At 37.4% G+C, this 16,595-nt stretch overlaps 1 protein-coding gene across 2 annotated transcripts in view; it reads right to left on the minus strand.

Moving 5' to 3' along the window:
* The window catches only part of pkn2b (protein kinase N2b), a 52,263-nt gene that overhangs the window by 23,706 nt on the left and 11,962 nt on the right, over positions 1-16,595 (minus strand). The window contains exons 2-3 of one of the 2 annotated variants that reach the window (XM_073851397.1): positions 14,714-15,014; positions 3,588-3,742 (exon numbers count right to left, since the gene is read on the minus strand). In XM_073851397.1, the coding sequence (XP_073707498.1) occupies positions 3,588-3,742; positions 14,714-15,014 (456 nt within the window). Of the gene's footprint in view, positions 1-3,587; positions 3,743-14,713; positions 15,183-16,595 lie in introns of those variants that run through there. The other variant, XM_073851396.1, reaches the window with a different exon arrangement.

Consider the following 16,595-nt stretch of genomic DNA (forward strand, 5'->3'; position numbering starts at 1 on the left):
GTCTTGTCTTGTACAATCAGTAATTTCTCAAAAAGAAAAACTTAACCACAAATGCTCATCTTGCACTAGCTCTGCAATGTGTGTCTATGCTCCAGCCTCACATGTGACCTTTCCAACGTGCAAGACAAGCATTTGTTGTTGAAGAGCATATACATTTTTTTTTTTTTTAGAAAATGGCCACTTATTTCACTAGATAAGACCCTTATTTCTTAGCCACAATCATGGAGAGAGTTTAAGCTGCATTGAAACAGATATTTGGACCTTCAACCTGTTGATTCCCGATTGAAGTCACCATCTCAAAAACCTTAATTTCTTTTAGATTGATGAAAGAAAGACATGACCATCATGGGATAAGGAAATTTTAATTCTGGAGTGAACTAACCAGCACCAAACACTTTAGTTGTACCTACATTCACAATAGGTTACAGCAATAGCCTCTCGTACTTTTTTCTTAATTCAATTTCTTAAATTTCTCACATCTTATTTTTAAAAGAGAAACCCACAAATTCAAAACGAAACCATCCATAATGCGTCTGAAGTGTAAAGGAATGTTTCCTTGTCACACCAAGTATTCAAATCTAGTGACTGTGAGTCAGGAATCTCTATGGACTAAACTTCCTGTAAGCAGCCATTAGAGGCTGACGTTACCTTAGAGGCCTTTCCTCCGGATGTCTAAAGCAGCTGGGAACCTGCATACAGGAATCACCACTTCAAAAAAAAACAACACATACCGGTTCATTTGTGTGTGTGTGTTTCTTTTTTCACATTCCAACCAATGGACTATCTGTTTGGCCCATGGGCCAGCATTGGAACACAAAGAGTTAGCAATTCCATTTGGTGCCAGAAGTGGCGCAAAAATGCAGCTTAGAAACGTAGGAGTATCACTTCATCAGTCCGAGACAGATGAAGTCATGTGCTGTGATGCTGAGATTGTTTTGGTAACAGTTTTCTGAAGGTTACTAAACCGTTCATACATCTGGAAATGAGTCAGACTCCCTTCAGCTCTGTCTCCTTGTGTTTATCACTTCATATATTTACTCCCCGAAGACTGCTGATTTAACAGAACTCCTTTGTGAGTCCTAGATGCTAATTTTAGCCACAGAAGCTCTTTAATTAACAGCATCTTTCTTGATAAAAGCGAGGAAAGGAGGGTCAGACACTCTAGACCACAGTTATGCCAAACCATGAGAGCGATTCTGCTGATACTACATGTATGTTTTGAAGCACACTACATGTACAGCACCAAAGTCTGTTTCCTGAGGGGGAGGGTGGAGAAACATAACTGAACTGTTCTATTCCAGTTCTCCTTAATGTCAGCAGCACCCTAGGGGGTTACAACCATGACATTGGCATATGTGTATAAATGAGTCTAAGTCTGGCTTCCTTTACCTCTTTTGGAAAAAGGAGAGGACATTTCAACCAATTTTAGAGGACATGTTTGCGAACATCTGTTTTCATTTCTTGGGATGAATCTTCTCTCCCAAGATCTTTAAGAGATCATAGGCTTATCCTGTCTGGGAGTAAGAGCAAAGTGTAGTATTTAGTGTAATATAAAGGTAATGCGTGTTTTTGAAAGACTTTTCCTACTCCAGCTTAATTTGTAGGGGTTACAAGTTTTTCACATTAAAGCTGATTTAACTAAAAAATGTCAGCACAGTGGCTCCATCAAAACATTACAACAGCCCAACACTGCAGGAATGGCTCAAACAATGGTGTAAGGTTGGGGCAGGACCACCTAATGACAAAGGCCTTGTTTACATCTGGTATTAAGATGCGTTTAAGTCGATCCAATCACAAGTGAACAACGCAAAATACTAGTGTGAACAGCCACAAAAGACCACCTCCTCTCTGCCTACTAACTTAATTCTAAAACATTATGGGCCGTGTTGTTGAAGCCAGACATGATTTAAACTTCGCCATCTGAAACTGTAAGTTTGGTATGAAGGCAAAAAATGTTCAATGTTGTCTTACCAGTCTTGATTCTAAAACTAACCCACAGCGTTCGGCATAGTTTTGCAGCTATAACGGAAGAAACGAAAGCTGCTGCTTTCCGTATCGTTTTCCATTGTTGTTTTACATTCTTATGTAAATTGCGGAAGCTTATTTCGCAATATTAGACCAAAAATAAAAGTCGGTTGATTAATCGGTTTTGCCGATGAATCGGCACTGATAGTTGATTGCTGGAACTATTGGTAAAAATTAATTTCGATAGTTTTTTCCGGATTGCATCCGTTGTTTGAGCGGCTGAGAAGGTCCGCTTTTATGCAGTCCACAGTATAAGAGCGGCCTCTAAAGGTGGAAACCACCGACAATACGTGCTGTTTGTTTTGACACATAAAAACTGCACTGCACAGAGCAGGTCAATTCAGATGTGGATTTAAAACCAATGAAACTGTGTATACACAGTATCCACCTTTTTCTTTAACGTGGAAGAAAGCCTATGGGTGAGACTTCCGGTCCATTAGTCGCTATAGGGAAATAATGAGAAGAATGACAATGGGCAGTTAGCGGTAAACATGTTTGCACTACAAACCAGTATCCATTTTTCATTCAGTATGCATTTTTAAAGCTATCGGTTGATTAATCGGCATCGGCCAATGCGGTTCTACCTAGCTATCAATATCGGTCAAATCCACTATCGGTTGACATCAGAAAAAGCCCACATATACACTCACTCATAGACCCTCCATTCAAAATCAGGTCAGAAGTGGTCGAAAGTGGACAAACGTGATTAAAACACCAGGTGTGAATGGGAATGTATCTCCCTTGTCTACTTGTGAGCCGATCCACCAAAATCTTAATACCAAGTGTAAACAGGGCCATAAAGTGGGTTTGCAGAAAACCTGTTTGAAAATGGTCATTATTTTTACAATTCTGCTTTGTAACAAATCAATACAAAAAAAAAATCCCATTCTTTTAAAAGAATCCATGTCCATGTACATGACTGTACTTTTAACATTACTTTTTTGTGCAACTCATTACGTTACTTATTTACTTTTTAAGAAAAGTAATGCATTACATTACTTTTGTGTCACTTTTTAAATCTGGGCAAGGCTTGCTTGTTTGTTTTTAATATAAAAGTTCTAATTTTGGCAAATGTAAAAGCCCTTTTACACCATAAATGAAATGAATAAGCCTCAGGCTGAATGAAAAGAAAATCTGTACAGTAGAACAGAAAAAAAAGTTTAACACTCTTCAGCAATTAAAAAAAAAAAGAACCACAAATTTAGTTTTTCTAAAGTAATTTTTGCTTTTTGAAAGCCAGCAGTGTCTTTTGAAAGACATTGGTTAATAAAATGGGAGAGATGGGCAAATTCATTTTAACAATTAGTATAGAACTACAGTAAGCATCATTTCCTTGCCTTATTCTTGATTTCTCTCAACATGGGGACAAGAGAGCTGTCAGTCAATAAATGGAAAAACAAAGTACTTATTTAAAAAGGAACTCAGATATTTTCTCGTAAATTAAAAAGTAATGCATTACTTTACTAGTTACTTGAAAAAAGTAATTGGATTATGCAACGTGCACGCGTTGCCCCCAACACTGCAAACCACACACAACAGATTCTCTAAAGCCAAGCTACTACCTTGGAAGAGCCGTTGGAATACATCTGAATCATATTTTCCGCTCCTTGTTTCACTTTGAGCTCGATGTCGGCCTGTTTCTTCAGAGCGGCCAGCCTGCTACTGTTGGTGGACATCCGAGCTTCGCTCTTGGGGGTGTCTGGAGTTAGCGGGTACTCTGAGATTGAACAAACACAAATCAACATCAAAGAGTTAATAAAAGACTGAAACAACAATACAGCATGTTGGGAATGTTGGAGAAATATGACTAAACATGTGGACAGAAAGCGAAACCAAACTTGATCCTTTAGGGCATGTGGGAAATGCTAAATGAGAACATTAGCATGCTTTTACAGAAGGAAGAACACTGTTTATTTATGTCTGTCTTTGCATGCTTGTGAGTGTAAATATTGTACTAGCACATTTTATGATAGTAGACCACAAACAACTTCACTGAAACAAAGTGTGGCTAATGTAGCAGATGTTGCTAAAAATTAGAGATGCACCGATTGATCGGCTAGTGATCGGAATCGGACGATTTTTCGCATGATCGGCCCGGATCGGTGACCGGCCGGTCAATTTCTCCTCTTGTCGATTCCTAGCCGATCCCTTTATTGCCAGCGGCGCATGCAATTACGTCACAGCCACACGCGCGCACTCACAGTCGCGTGTAAACATGTCTTTGGTGTGAGTGAAGATGACACAAAGATCGCAGTTTGTAACATTTATAAGGCCAAATACAACGTGATAGATCGCGCCCCCGCTCTGCATATTTTGCATGTCTCTGTTAGTTAACACACCTGATTCAGATAACCAGCTCGTTAGAAGTAAGCTCCGTGAATGAACTGTGTTCCGATTGACAGGGTCCCTGCACAGTGTTCATTGCTCCCTACTCCCTGAGCAGGGGAAATCCGTTGACGTTTACTACACTTTCATTCATTCATAATATTTGCGCTGCGCCACCGCATACAGCGTCTTCACACACTAATAGTTCGAAGCGAGCATATATGTTCCATTTGAAGGTAATTAAAGCGTGCGCGACGTGAAATTAATTTGTATTTATTTACAGATGCATTTGTTATACTTCTCCAGTAAGTTTCTAGCCTGGAAAAATCCAGACCCTAATCTATTAAGATTAAGGGTCTGGGATCGAGCAATGAAAACTGCCTAACTCGAGGGGCGGCACCAGACATGCATTTGAAACTCTAACTGCACGCAATTGGATAACGCCACGACCAATCACAACAATACACGCTTAGCTACCAGCAGAGCTAAATGATGTTTCATTAACAAAGTTCGGGAGAAGCGCGTCAGATGCTTAGCGTAAACATCACAAGTCAATCAGCGCCATAGGTTTAAATACAGCTGACTCACCTCAATTCACTCGATGGTTTATCAGTAAACCTCCACCACCCCATCTCATCACTCCGAGTTCTCGCTACTCCTATTGGGGGGTAACGTACTCTGGGTTCGGGCCACTCCCGAGCTCGGAGCCCTTCACCGGACAGCACGCCAAACATGCACTACTATTCTCCGGCTAATTATATGCAAGCGTGAACTGATAGATTAAACTCTTGCCGTATCCAGTCGGCAAAACAGCAAAAACGTCCTTCTTGCAAAGGAACGATTCGAGTTTTCGGTTTTCTGTTCCTCTTTTATATGGAAAGCCAAGTCTAACTCGTTCATTGTAGCGGCCAAAGCCGTTTCAAACAACTTGTTGTTCATCTGTAGCGACAGCGATCTTTCAAAGTTTACTAAATGATTCGGACGTCGCAGTGCTGTCATCATCAGCTTAGCTCGCCTCTGGCCCGCCTACATCAGATACACCGATTTGATTGGTTCCCACAATTGCTTACGTATTGCAGTAACCTGCATCATTGCTCGATGCCAGAGTGTCTTGCAGAGACAATTCAAATTGTGCTCTCGCGAGACCTCTGGATTTCCAGGGTAGTAAGTTTCATCTGTGTGTGAAGACGCTGTATGCAGTGGCGTAGCGCAAATATGTGAATGAATGTTACGAAGTGTAGTAACGTTACCGCTGGATTAACTGGTGACAAGGCAGAAATGCTTCTCTTTATCAAGAAAAATTTGGATTTAGTACGAGCATTGTTATTTCTACCTGTTTGGAGACAGTGTACTTTTTGTTATTAAAGTTATTGTTGTGAGATGATCCTGTAATTAATGTAAAAAAAAAAATCCATATAAAATTCAATGAAGTAGATTTTTGTATGCCTGCTTTGTTACTTATATTTTATTTCTAATGTTTTCAAGGCTCAGAGCACTTTATTTTGTTAAAGTTATTTTTATATGAGAAGATGCTGTAATGTTTATACATTTCTTTTATTACACAATAAAAAAAATACACTGAGGAAAAGATTTTTGCTAGTATATCTATGCTATGTTAGTTACAGGAACTAATTTTATACCTTTTTCAAAGGCACAAAGCACTTTATTTTGTTGTAAGAAGATCCTGTAATGTTTAAAAATTTATTTTATTATAAAATAAATTTAATCAAAGAAAATATTTCTGTATAGGCCTATGCTGTCATTACAGTTCTTAAAAAAAATAAAATCGGAATCGGCAAAAATCGGAATCGGCAGGTCACACTTACTGAAAAATCGGAACCGGCCAAGAAAATTGCAATCGGTGCATCTCTACTAAAAATGTGATTAACTTAGCCTTTTATGATTTTGTATGTGAACCTTTAGACGCAGGGTAGTCTTAAAAAGCCAGGCGTTTTAAATAAACAGCAAAATGTCCACATTATAGATAAATCTGGCCAACTACTTTTGCATAAAAAGAAATTTAATATACAGTTCTGCTTATGAAGATTGTTTAAATGCTATGAAAGCAAGCACCTTAGATTAAAACTGTAAAGTCAGCCAATAAAATTAGAGCTGGCTAGAAGAGAACGTATTTTCTAGGGTGCGTATGAATGAGATGTGAATACGCCTTATTCAGCCCGCCGCCATTTTGAATCGAAAACGAGGCTGTGAGGGATAGCAGTCCAGCAGCGCCCACTGTGGCATATTGTTGCGTACCGGGACGTAGATTGTTTAGTCATAAAAATAAAGAGAAAATATCATTTCACTAATTTCCACAGGACAAAGAACTTCAGAAAATGTGTATTATTAAAGTTCGACAGGACATAGGACCTAACTTTCAGGTAACAATATTGCATTTATTTAAGAAAATGACTGTGGAAACTAGCCGGTTGGCTAATTGCTAATTTATAATGTGAGCATGTTTATCTTCCTTTAAAAGTTTACGCAGAGCTAAAATGTTATGTTTTACTACAACAACTAAACTAAATATCTACATTTTGTATAGATTACAAAGAACACAAGAGTGTGCTCAACGTTTTACTCAGGATTGTTTTTCAAAAACACTGACTGCAATTAGGAAGCTTAAGGAGGGTTCAGCTCCGTCTGTGTTTACCTGAACTCAAAGACCTCACGAAAAGAAAACCTTGCGATCGTAAATGAAAAAGATATTATTTTTAAATGAAGTTTTAAAAATTAACATGCTTAATAGTTTGTGTTAAGAGCCTGCAGTTAGATCGTAAGCCTCTTTCAGACAACATGTTAAGTCATACAAAAAACAGTGGGTAGAAAGTTTATTTTTATGCAAAGCGATCAAAAGATAACATTAATTAGTTTGCCGTGTAGAGTTTGAGGTCAACCCCTTTTAAAATCGCAAAATGATATTCAGAACATTATTTTTTGTTTCTGTTTTGCTTTAGACAAGGAAAACGTCATGTTTAACGTAATTTCATAATAAAGGTCGGTAAGATGCTTATGACCTTGCTGCAGACTCTTAACACAAACCATTAAGCATTTTAATCTATATAACATCATTTGAAAAACTCTGTATAAGCGTTTAAAGGAAGATAAACATGCTCACATTAGAAATTAGCAGTCTTTCCACAGTCATTTTCTTAAATGCAATATTGTTACCTGAAAGTTAGGTTATATGTCCTGTCGAACAATCCACGTTTTCTGGAGTTCTTTGTCCTGTGGAAAAATGTGAAATGACGTATTATTTTACGGTTATACAATCTACATCCCGGTACGCAACAATACGCCACAGTGGGCGCTGCTGGACTGCTATCCCTCACAGCCTCATTTTCCATTCAAAATGGCGGCTGGCTGAATAAGGCGTATTGTCTGTGAATTGTCTGAGACTACATAAAGAGAATGGTTTTTAAACAATGGTCTAGTGCTTAAAGACCCTGGTGAAAAAAACAGCTAAAACCAGCCTAGGCTGGTTGGCTGGTTTTAGCTGGTCATAGCTGGTCGGCAGGCTGGTTTTAGAGGGGTTTTGGCCTTTTTTCCAGCCTGGCCAGGCTGGGAGACCAGCTAAAACCAGCTACTTCCAGCTTAAACCAGCCAATACCAGCCAACCAGCCTAGGCTGGTTTTAGCTGTTTTTTTCAGCAGGGGAGGGCGAAAACACCCTTAGAAGAGACAACATAAATACTATTAAAATAATTTTAAGGTACATTCAACACATATTGGTAACATACGAATATTTTACCTCCCTCAAGCTAAAATCACAACTTGTTAAAACACGTAGTCAAATAACATAAGGGTGTATTTTTTTTTTTTTTTTAACTTTAGCATTTGATGAGTTGTGTAATAAACAGAGATGACAATGATATAATGACACCCAGTAAAGAACTTGTGCAGGCAAGAAAAAATGCAAATGTTCTCTCAGGTGACAGCGAGCCAGTTTCTCAAAGACTCTCTGTGAGAACAACTAGGCCATCATGGAAAGACTTGCAAAAGATTGAGCAAACACAAACATGAGCAGAAAACACCTTTGGAGAAAAACTGAGAGCTGCCAGTATTTAAGTTGCTTCATCTTCACCTCAACGAGTATTTCTTAAACTACTAAAATACGCATGTGATTCAGAACTTGATAAAGATAAACACAAATGGCCTAGGGCAAATTTAGTCATTTTTCATTCTGAAACGTAGGCATGCGCACACACTCACATGCCATGCACTTCAGGCTTGTTTTATGATTAGCTGAGGTTCAGAATGATGAGATCATGCACTCATGCCCTGACAAGAACACTCAACCACAAATTATACACCTGCAAAGGTAAGGTGGAAGCCCTGGTTTTGACAGCTCTGTCATGACAGAGAACCAAGGCAAAACATCGATATTAATAATAAAGCAATATTCAGTGACATCAACAAATTGGTAACTGAAATTCAATAAGACATGTAATAATAAATCTACCGTTTTAAATAGACTATATGGATGACTTGTACTAATATCTATGTTTAATGATCAAATTGTCACACCAGACTATTTAAAATAACATACAAAAAAAAAAAGTGAAAAACTTGACCACTGACAATAAATAAAATGCACTTATAAGAATACATTTCACGGTGCTTCATCTTGATCTTTTTATTTTTTATAGGTTGCGTCAACTACTCACACACAAAATATGCAAATTTATATCTCTTTGCAATTATGTAAATAGACAACTTACATTATTGACGGTCATCACTGCATTAGGACTATCTAGATAATGCTGTAAGTGGGACAATTAACAAGGCCTAAAATTAAAAGCAGGCTTAAAAGCACAAATCTAATAATGTGACCGATTTTAAAATATTTTACTTGACCTTGTTAGAAATAGACGAAACAAGAATGCAGATAATTCCTCCAAGAAGAAGACGACTCCCTGCATGATTCACATGTTAAGAATTCCCATGTATTCAATCATTGATCCTCAGCGCAAAGTGATTATTTCAGATTTCTTAGTAACACATACTTAGCGAGTATATCCAAATTTAGAATATTACTGTATAAATTGTTATTTGCTCTTTTTGTTATCATCTTACTGAAGTACTGGAAATGTTCACCTGTACTATTTATACATACTTCACATATTCCATTTTACTTATTCTACACAATAAGCAACAAGTCCTTCACAATGTGTTAAGATAAAAGCACACAAAACCAGCTGAATGCCTCCATTTATCATTTGTGTACACTGATTTACACTAATGGTAAAAACATTTAAAACGTTCTAAATGTTATATAAAAAATGCATTCAAGTGACACTGGTTTGAAAAACTAAACATGAAAATGCCCCAAATTCTTAGATTTAAAGGATTAGTTTAATTCCAAAATTAAATTGCTGATAATTCACTCACGTCATCCAACATGTTCATGTCTTTCTTTCTTCGGTCAAAATTAAATGAAGATTTTTCAGATTTTTCTCCATATAGTGGACTTCAATGGGGATCAACAGGTTGAAGGTCTAAATTGCAGTTTCAATGCAGCTTCAAAGGGCTCTACACAATCTCAGCAAAGGAATAAGAGCCTTATCTAGTGAAACAATCTGTCATTTCTTTAAAAAAAAAAAAAAAAAAAACCTTCACATAGGTGGGAGTTTGCAATTCAAATATGCAAAGTCTGTCCGTTTACAAAAAAAAAGGGTTTAACAATGATTTTACCTTTTTGAACCAAAATACATAGATGAAGAACTAAACACACATGACTTTTCCAACTTGATTATGTAATGCACAAAGTTGCGAACATGCATCGCAGAGCTAGAGCAAGATGAACATTTGTGGTTAAAAAGTATATAAATTTGTGAGTGGGAATAGGGGTGGGAATCTTCAGGCACTTCACGATCCAATCAGATTCTGGGAGTCACGATTCGATTCCAAAACGTTTCCTTGATCTATTTTTTTTCCCCCAATTAATTCTTCTGCTGTGCAAATACATGTAAAATAAAAATACAATGTAAAATTGCAGTTTCTATGCTTTTTGATTATAGTTGGAATCTCCGTATGTCAGAACATTCTTTGATGCTTACATGTTTGCAACAATATTCAAACTTTACCTGATATTAGTTCTGACTATTTCTACAAATTCAAAACACAAAAATCATGAAACGTAAATGGGAATTTCTCAGCGGGGAAAAAAAAACAAGCTCAGAATCGATTCTGAAATATTCTGAATCGTTGAAAGAATCGTGATCAATTTCTTTCTCCCACCCCTACTAGACAAGACCCCCATTCCTCAGCTGGGACCGTGTAGAGCCCTTTAAAGCTGCATTAAAACTGCAATTAGAGCCTTCAACCCATTGGCTCCCATTGAAGTCCACTATATGGAGAAAAATCCTGAAATGCTTTCCTTAAAAACCTTAATTTCTTTAAATTAATCCTTTAAAAAAAACAATCACATGCATTCTTTGATGTTTACATGTTTTCAACAATATTCAGTCTTTACCTGATATTAGTTCTGACTATTTCTACAAATTCAAAACAAACAAACAAAAAAAAAAATCAAGAAACGTAAATGGGAATTTCTCAGCGGGGGAAAAAAACAAGTTCAGAATCGATTCTGAAATATACAGAATCGTTGAGAGAATCGCGATGCATCGGAGAATCAATTTTTTTCTCCCACCCCTACTAGACAAGACCCCTATTCCTCGGCTGGGATCGTGTAGAGCCTTTTTAAAGTTGCATTGAAATTGCAATTAGGACCTTCAACCCGTTGGCTCCCATTGAAGTCCACTATATGGAGAAAAATCCTGGAATGTTTTCCTTAAAAACCTTAATTTCATTGAATTAATCCTTTAAAAAAACAAATCACATGCATTCTTTGATGTTTACATGTTTGCAACAATATTCAATCTTTACCTGATATTAGTTCTGACTATTTCCACAAATTCAAAACACAAAAATCAAGAAACATAAATGGGAATTTCTCAGTGGGGAAAAAAACAAGCTCGGAATTAGTGTTGGGCGATATGCTCAATTTTCGTCCTATCGTCAGCCTGTGAGATCACCGATACACGATACTATCGTGCTAATTTATTTAATAACATGTAAATATGTCAATATGTAATAAATTTCTTATTCGTTTTGTAAGGGTAGTGCATGTGACTTGTGACACAGAGCGCTGACGGTAGTTCTGTTGGATAGGTTCAAGTTTACTTTCGGTTTCATTCTCTGCTATCCTCAGGGAGCAGTAAATGTGCGTGCGTGAATGTAAATGAATGTATTTTTCTTTACCTGTCATATTGCCATAATGTTACCGCTGTATGTCTGATCTTTGTCATCAGTTCATGTTGTAGTTCAGTTCATATAGAATGTGGAGAAGCGATGTGCTTGTAATTCACGTGCATATGTTTAGCGCCATTTTATCGCATCGTAATTCTAGTTAACGCATACAGATGTTACTGAGGTGAATGTTTATGTTCACTATATACAGACGGATTCTCATATATCGTATTTAATTCAGCCTAAACCACATTTTACCACCTCTGTTATCCTAATGACTGTCTACACTTAATCTATGTACACGGTATGATGAATAAATCTCTTACCCATTTTCATTGCACACATCTGCAGCGCAACGCGGCCACTCTATGCTTGTGTTTATACCGCGGCAAGTTTCTGAGGCATCCTAGAACCGACTCTCTGCACTGCATCGCTAAAGTTAGGTGCCTTTTTGACGCATAATACTAATAATCGTCTTACTATCGTCAAAGGCATCAGCAACAGGCGATATCTCTGACTATCGTCGATACACGATACTATCGTCTATCGGCACAACCCTACTCGGAATCAATTCTGAATCATTGAGAGAATCGCGATGCATCGGAGAATCAATTTTTTTCTCCCACCCCTACTTGACAAGACCCCTATTCCTCAGCTGGGATTGTGTAGAGCCCTTTAAAGCTGCATCGAAACTGCAATTAGGACCTTCAAACCATTGGCTCCCATTGAAGTCCACTATATGGAGAAAAATCCTGGAATTTTTTCCTTAAAAACCGTAATTTCTTTGAATTAATCCTTTGAAAAAACAAATCACATGCATTCTTTTTGTTTACATGTTTGCAACAATATTCAATCTTTACCTGACATTAGTTCTGACTATTTCTACAAATTCAAAACACAAAAATCAAGAAACGTAGGAATTTCTCAGCGCGGAAAAAAAACAAGCTCAGAATCGATTCTGAATCGTTGAGAGAACCGCGATGCATCGGAGAATCGTTTTTTTTTCTCCCACCCCTACTAGATAAGACCCCTATTCCTCGGCTGGGCTTGTGCAGAGCTCTTTAAAGCTGCACTGAAACTGCAATTAGGACCTTCAACCCATTGGCTCCCATTGAAGTCCACTATATGGAGAAAAATCCTGGAATACTTTCCTTAAAAACCTTAATTTCTTTGAATTAATCCTTTAAAAAAATAAAAATCACATGCATTTTTTGCTGTTTACGTTTGCAACGATATTCAATCTTTACCTGATATTAGTTCTGACTATTACTGCAAATTCAAAACACAAAAATCAAGAAATGTAAATGAGAATTTCTCAGCTAATCATACTGAGAGGGTATTCCTCTAACCTTATCTAGAAGAGTGACCCCTATCTGTAAGCCTAAAACTTCCTAAGCACATGAACTTGTCAAGAGACATTCTATGCATTTAATCAACATGCAACTTATTTTAATCTTACTGGTTTCTATATATCTGAAAAGCTGAAAATGGATAACAAAAATAAAATTAAATTAAATAAAACTGTTGCTTTTATAAACATACTGTATAGTGATATTTAATGAAGCATTTGTGGAACTAACCAGGAAAAGTCTCACATTTGCCATGGGTTTCCCCGCTACTAAGTGCCAGGAAAGACACGCTTCCTGTCCTAATTCTCATCTAATCCCCTTTATCACCCTCCCCTTCTTGAAGATGGGTAGGTTGCGTTTGCCTGCCCAATAAAATATGCATCTAAATCCACCATGCTATAAACACACCTTGAAAACAATCCTAAACGGAATCAAGAAAAATAAGGCTCGATCCATTCACACCAAGACCAATAACTACATATCACTGCGGTTTCCACTAGAGGAGGTAAAACAGCGAGCACTTGTAATAATTTTTGTACACAGTTATGATTACAGCTTCATATGTTTTGCTTTCCGGATGACATTAGCTTGCTCGGTTTGCTTCGTGAAAAACATGACACACCATGAAAGAGCTGAAAAGATGAGAAATCAAAAAAACAAGCTAAAACGGCATGTTTGCAATTTCACGTTGTTTATACTATCGGTAGGTTTAGGTGTAGTCCAGATGGTACATTTTTTAAAAACATCACAGAGCATTAGAGTTACAGTGTCACTCAACGGACATTGAGTGTGAACTGGTCTAAGAACCATTTCAAAATTGTAATCATGAGTCTGCAAACATGTTCAAATATCCACAAAGTCACACTGTATGTCATAACCCACAATGGGTATCAACATAATACAACATTTACACACAAATGCATGCAAAGACCTTCATCCATTTATGTCGTACTGTTTCTTTGCATTAATTTATGATTAACTTGAAAGGTTCTGAGTCACATTATACTATTGTAATATTACTGATCAAAGTTCACATGGAAATCAAAATAGCCGCATAAATGAGCAGTGTTCTTCCCTCTGCAACTGCCTCATAGTTCCAATAAGCAACAATATCAAAATTAAACAGCAAGCCTCTTGTATAACCAAAAGCTCAAATGCAAAACCTCCTATTTTGGATAATCTCTTAAACCCCTGGCAAATCATTATCATTGTTCTTTGTTGTGGTGTTTCTTTTTTTTCAACAGTATATTACAGGGTAGTGTAATATCCATGGATAACTGTTGTTTTGGACACAAAGTCCTTGATTGTACAACCACAGTAGAACAAAAAAAAGTGCTGTGGTTGTACCAAGGTACAGCAACTGCATAAGATGGTAATAGCATGGTACTTGAACGCATACTATTATACTGATGATAACAATATTTACGTACCATGTTATTTACAATGGTACCGCAACACAGTTCAAAGAACACTATGGTTTTATTACAGTCCAAATCAAGGTATTGCCATGAAATCATTTTACTACCATGGCACCTTGTCAGGCTTGAGATTGATATGTTCAACGATTTATTGAATTTGGCATTGCGTTTCTTAAATGGCTGAAAAACGATCAACTTTTAAGCTATAGCGCTCAATCCTACTACTATGACCTAAAAATAAATAAATAAAAAACATGGTATTTTTATATGGTACAGTTCAGTGAATAAAAACAAAAGCTACACTATGCAAGCTAAAGAGACATGGATGCAGGAGTGAAGTACCTACCTACAACCTCCTCTGGGTCCTTCACCACTATGTGTGCGTTCAGTTCCTGAAGCTCCTGGTGCAGTTCTTCCACCTTCTTGTTGGACTTTTTAAGCATGTTGTCCACATAAGCCAGACTCTTCTTATCTGTGGTCACTTTCCTCAGGTTCTCAGCTCCTTCTTTGATCTTCAGCTCTTTGCGGATCTCTCGTTTGATCTGGTCCTTGATCTCATCCAGCTTTTGTTGGACCATGGTGTCTGAGAGGTCCAGATTTTGGCCAAGACCAAGACGTTCTGAAACCATCTGACCCCGAGTGTCACTCTGAGGAGCAGGAGAGAGAAAGAGATAACAAAAATGTTTACAATTATCCGAGGCATTCAGAGACATGGAATGCATCCTGGAATGCATCATCATTCTCAGGATGCAACGTAATGGCATGTTCTCAGAATAAGTGGTCTCCATTGTGTGAGTAATATCCTTCTATGCTGCAGACTGATGGCAATTCACTTTCACATACACGGTGGTGCGTATGATCCGGTTCAGGCGGTTATGCAATGGAATAAAGCACCAGCTAATCAGCTTGAGGAGGCCCGGAGATCTCGCAAGAACAATGCAACACCTTCAGACAAGCACAAGGGTCTGAGAGTGTACACGATAAAGAAAAAAAGAAAAGAAAATCTAGTTAAAATTTTCAATTTTCAATTTTTTTGGAGAAAAGTAAGGGGAATGGGATCATGAAAGTGTCATAAGGCAGGACTTAATTTCAGATGTTTCTTGAAGCGCAATTGTGCCACATGTCTGCCCACAAGGTTATGGCATCGACCAACAAGTATTTATTATTTTAATTATATAATTTACTCACCCCCCCCCCTCATGTCATCAAAGATGTTCTTCCTTTACTCAGTCGAAAATAAATTAAGGTTTCTGAGGAAAACATTCCAGGATTTTTCTCCATATAGTGGACTTTAATGAGAATCAACGGGTTGAAGGTCCAAATTGCAGTTTCAATGCTGCTTCCCAGCCGAGGAATAGGAGTCTTGTCTAGTGAAACGATCGGCCATTTTGAAAAAAACAAAACAAAAAGTAGTATATACTTTTTAACCACAAATGCCCATGACTTCACGCATAACATGATCACGTTGAAAAGGTCACGTGTGGTTAGTTCTTCGTCTGTGTACTCAGGTTCAAAAAGGTAGGGTAGGGCGAAAAACTACAGATTTTCTCCTCCAACTTCAAAATTGTCCAACATAGTTGTTTTACTTTTTTAAAAGGGCGTTTGACTTTCTTTGCACGTCCGCTTTATAAACACTGGGTCAGTACTTCCACCTACTTAATGTGTGAACTTTCCAACATGACTACATAATGTGTAAAGACGAGGTAGTGCAAGACAAGCATTTGTGGTTAAAAAGCATTTTTTTTTTTGTGAACGTTATGAATTGTTTCGCTAGATAAGACTCCTACTCTTTGTCTGAGATCGGGAGGAGCACTTTGAAGTTGCACTGAAAGTACAATTTGGACCTTCAACCCATTGAAGACCTGGAATGTTCTCCTCAAGTACATTAATTTCTTTTTGACTGAAGAAAGAAAGACAGGAACATCTTGGATGATATGGGGTGAGTAAATTATCAGGAAATCTTTATTCTGGAAATGAACCAATCCTTTAACAGACTTACTGACACTGACAAACAGTCATGAAGGCTTGCTAGAGTCCTCTATGATAATTTTCATGATTTTTTATTCATCCTGAATGCACCACATGACTTTTTTTGTAAAATATTTTTGAAATTATCTGCCTTTGGCTTGCACAGTTGGGGCTTAAAAGACAACTAATATTCAAAAAACATTGTCAGTCTCACTGTATACTGACATCTCAAGTGAACAGAGCTGGATAATGAAAGCAAT

The sequence above is a fragment of the Garra rufa genome, chromosome 12, assembly GCF_049309525.1.
Source record: "Garra rufa chromosome 12, GarRuf1.0, whole genome shotgun sequence".
NCBI lineage: Eukaryota > Metazoa > Chordata > Actinopteri > Cypriniformes > Cyprinidae > Garra > Garra rufa.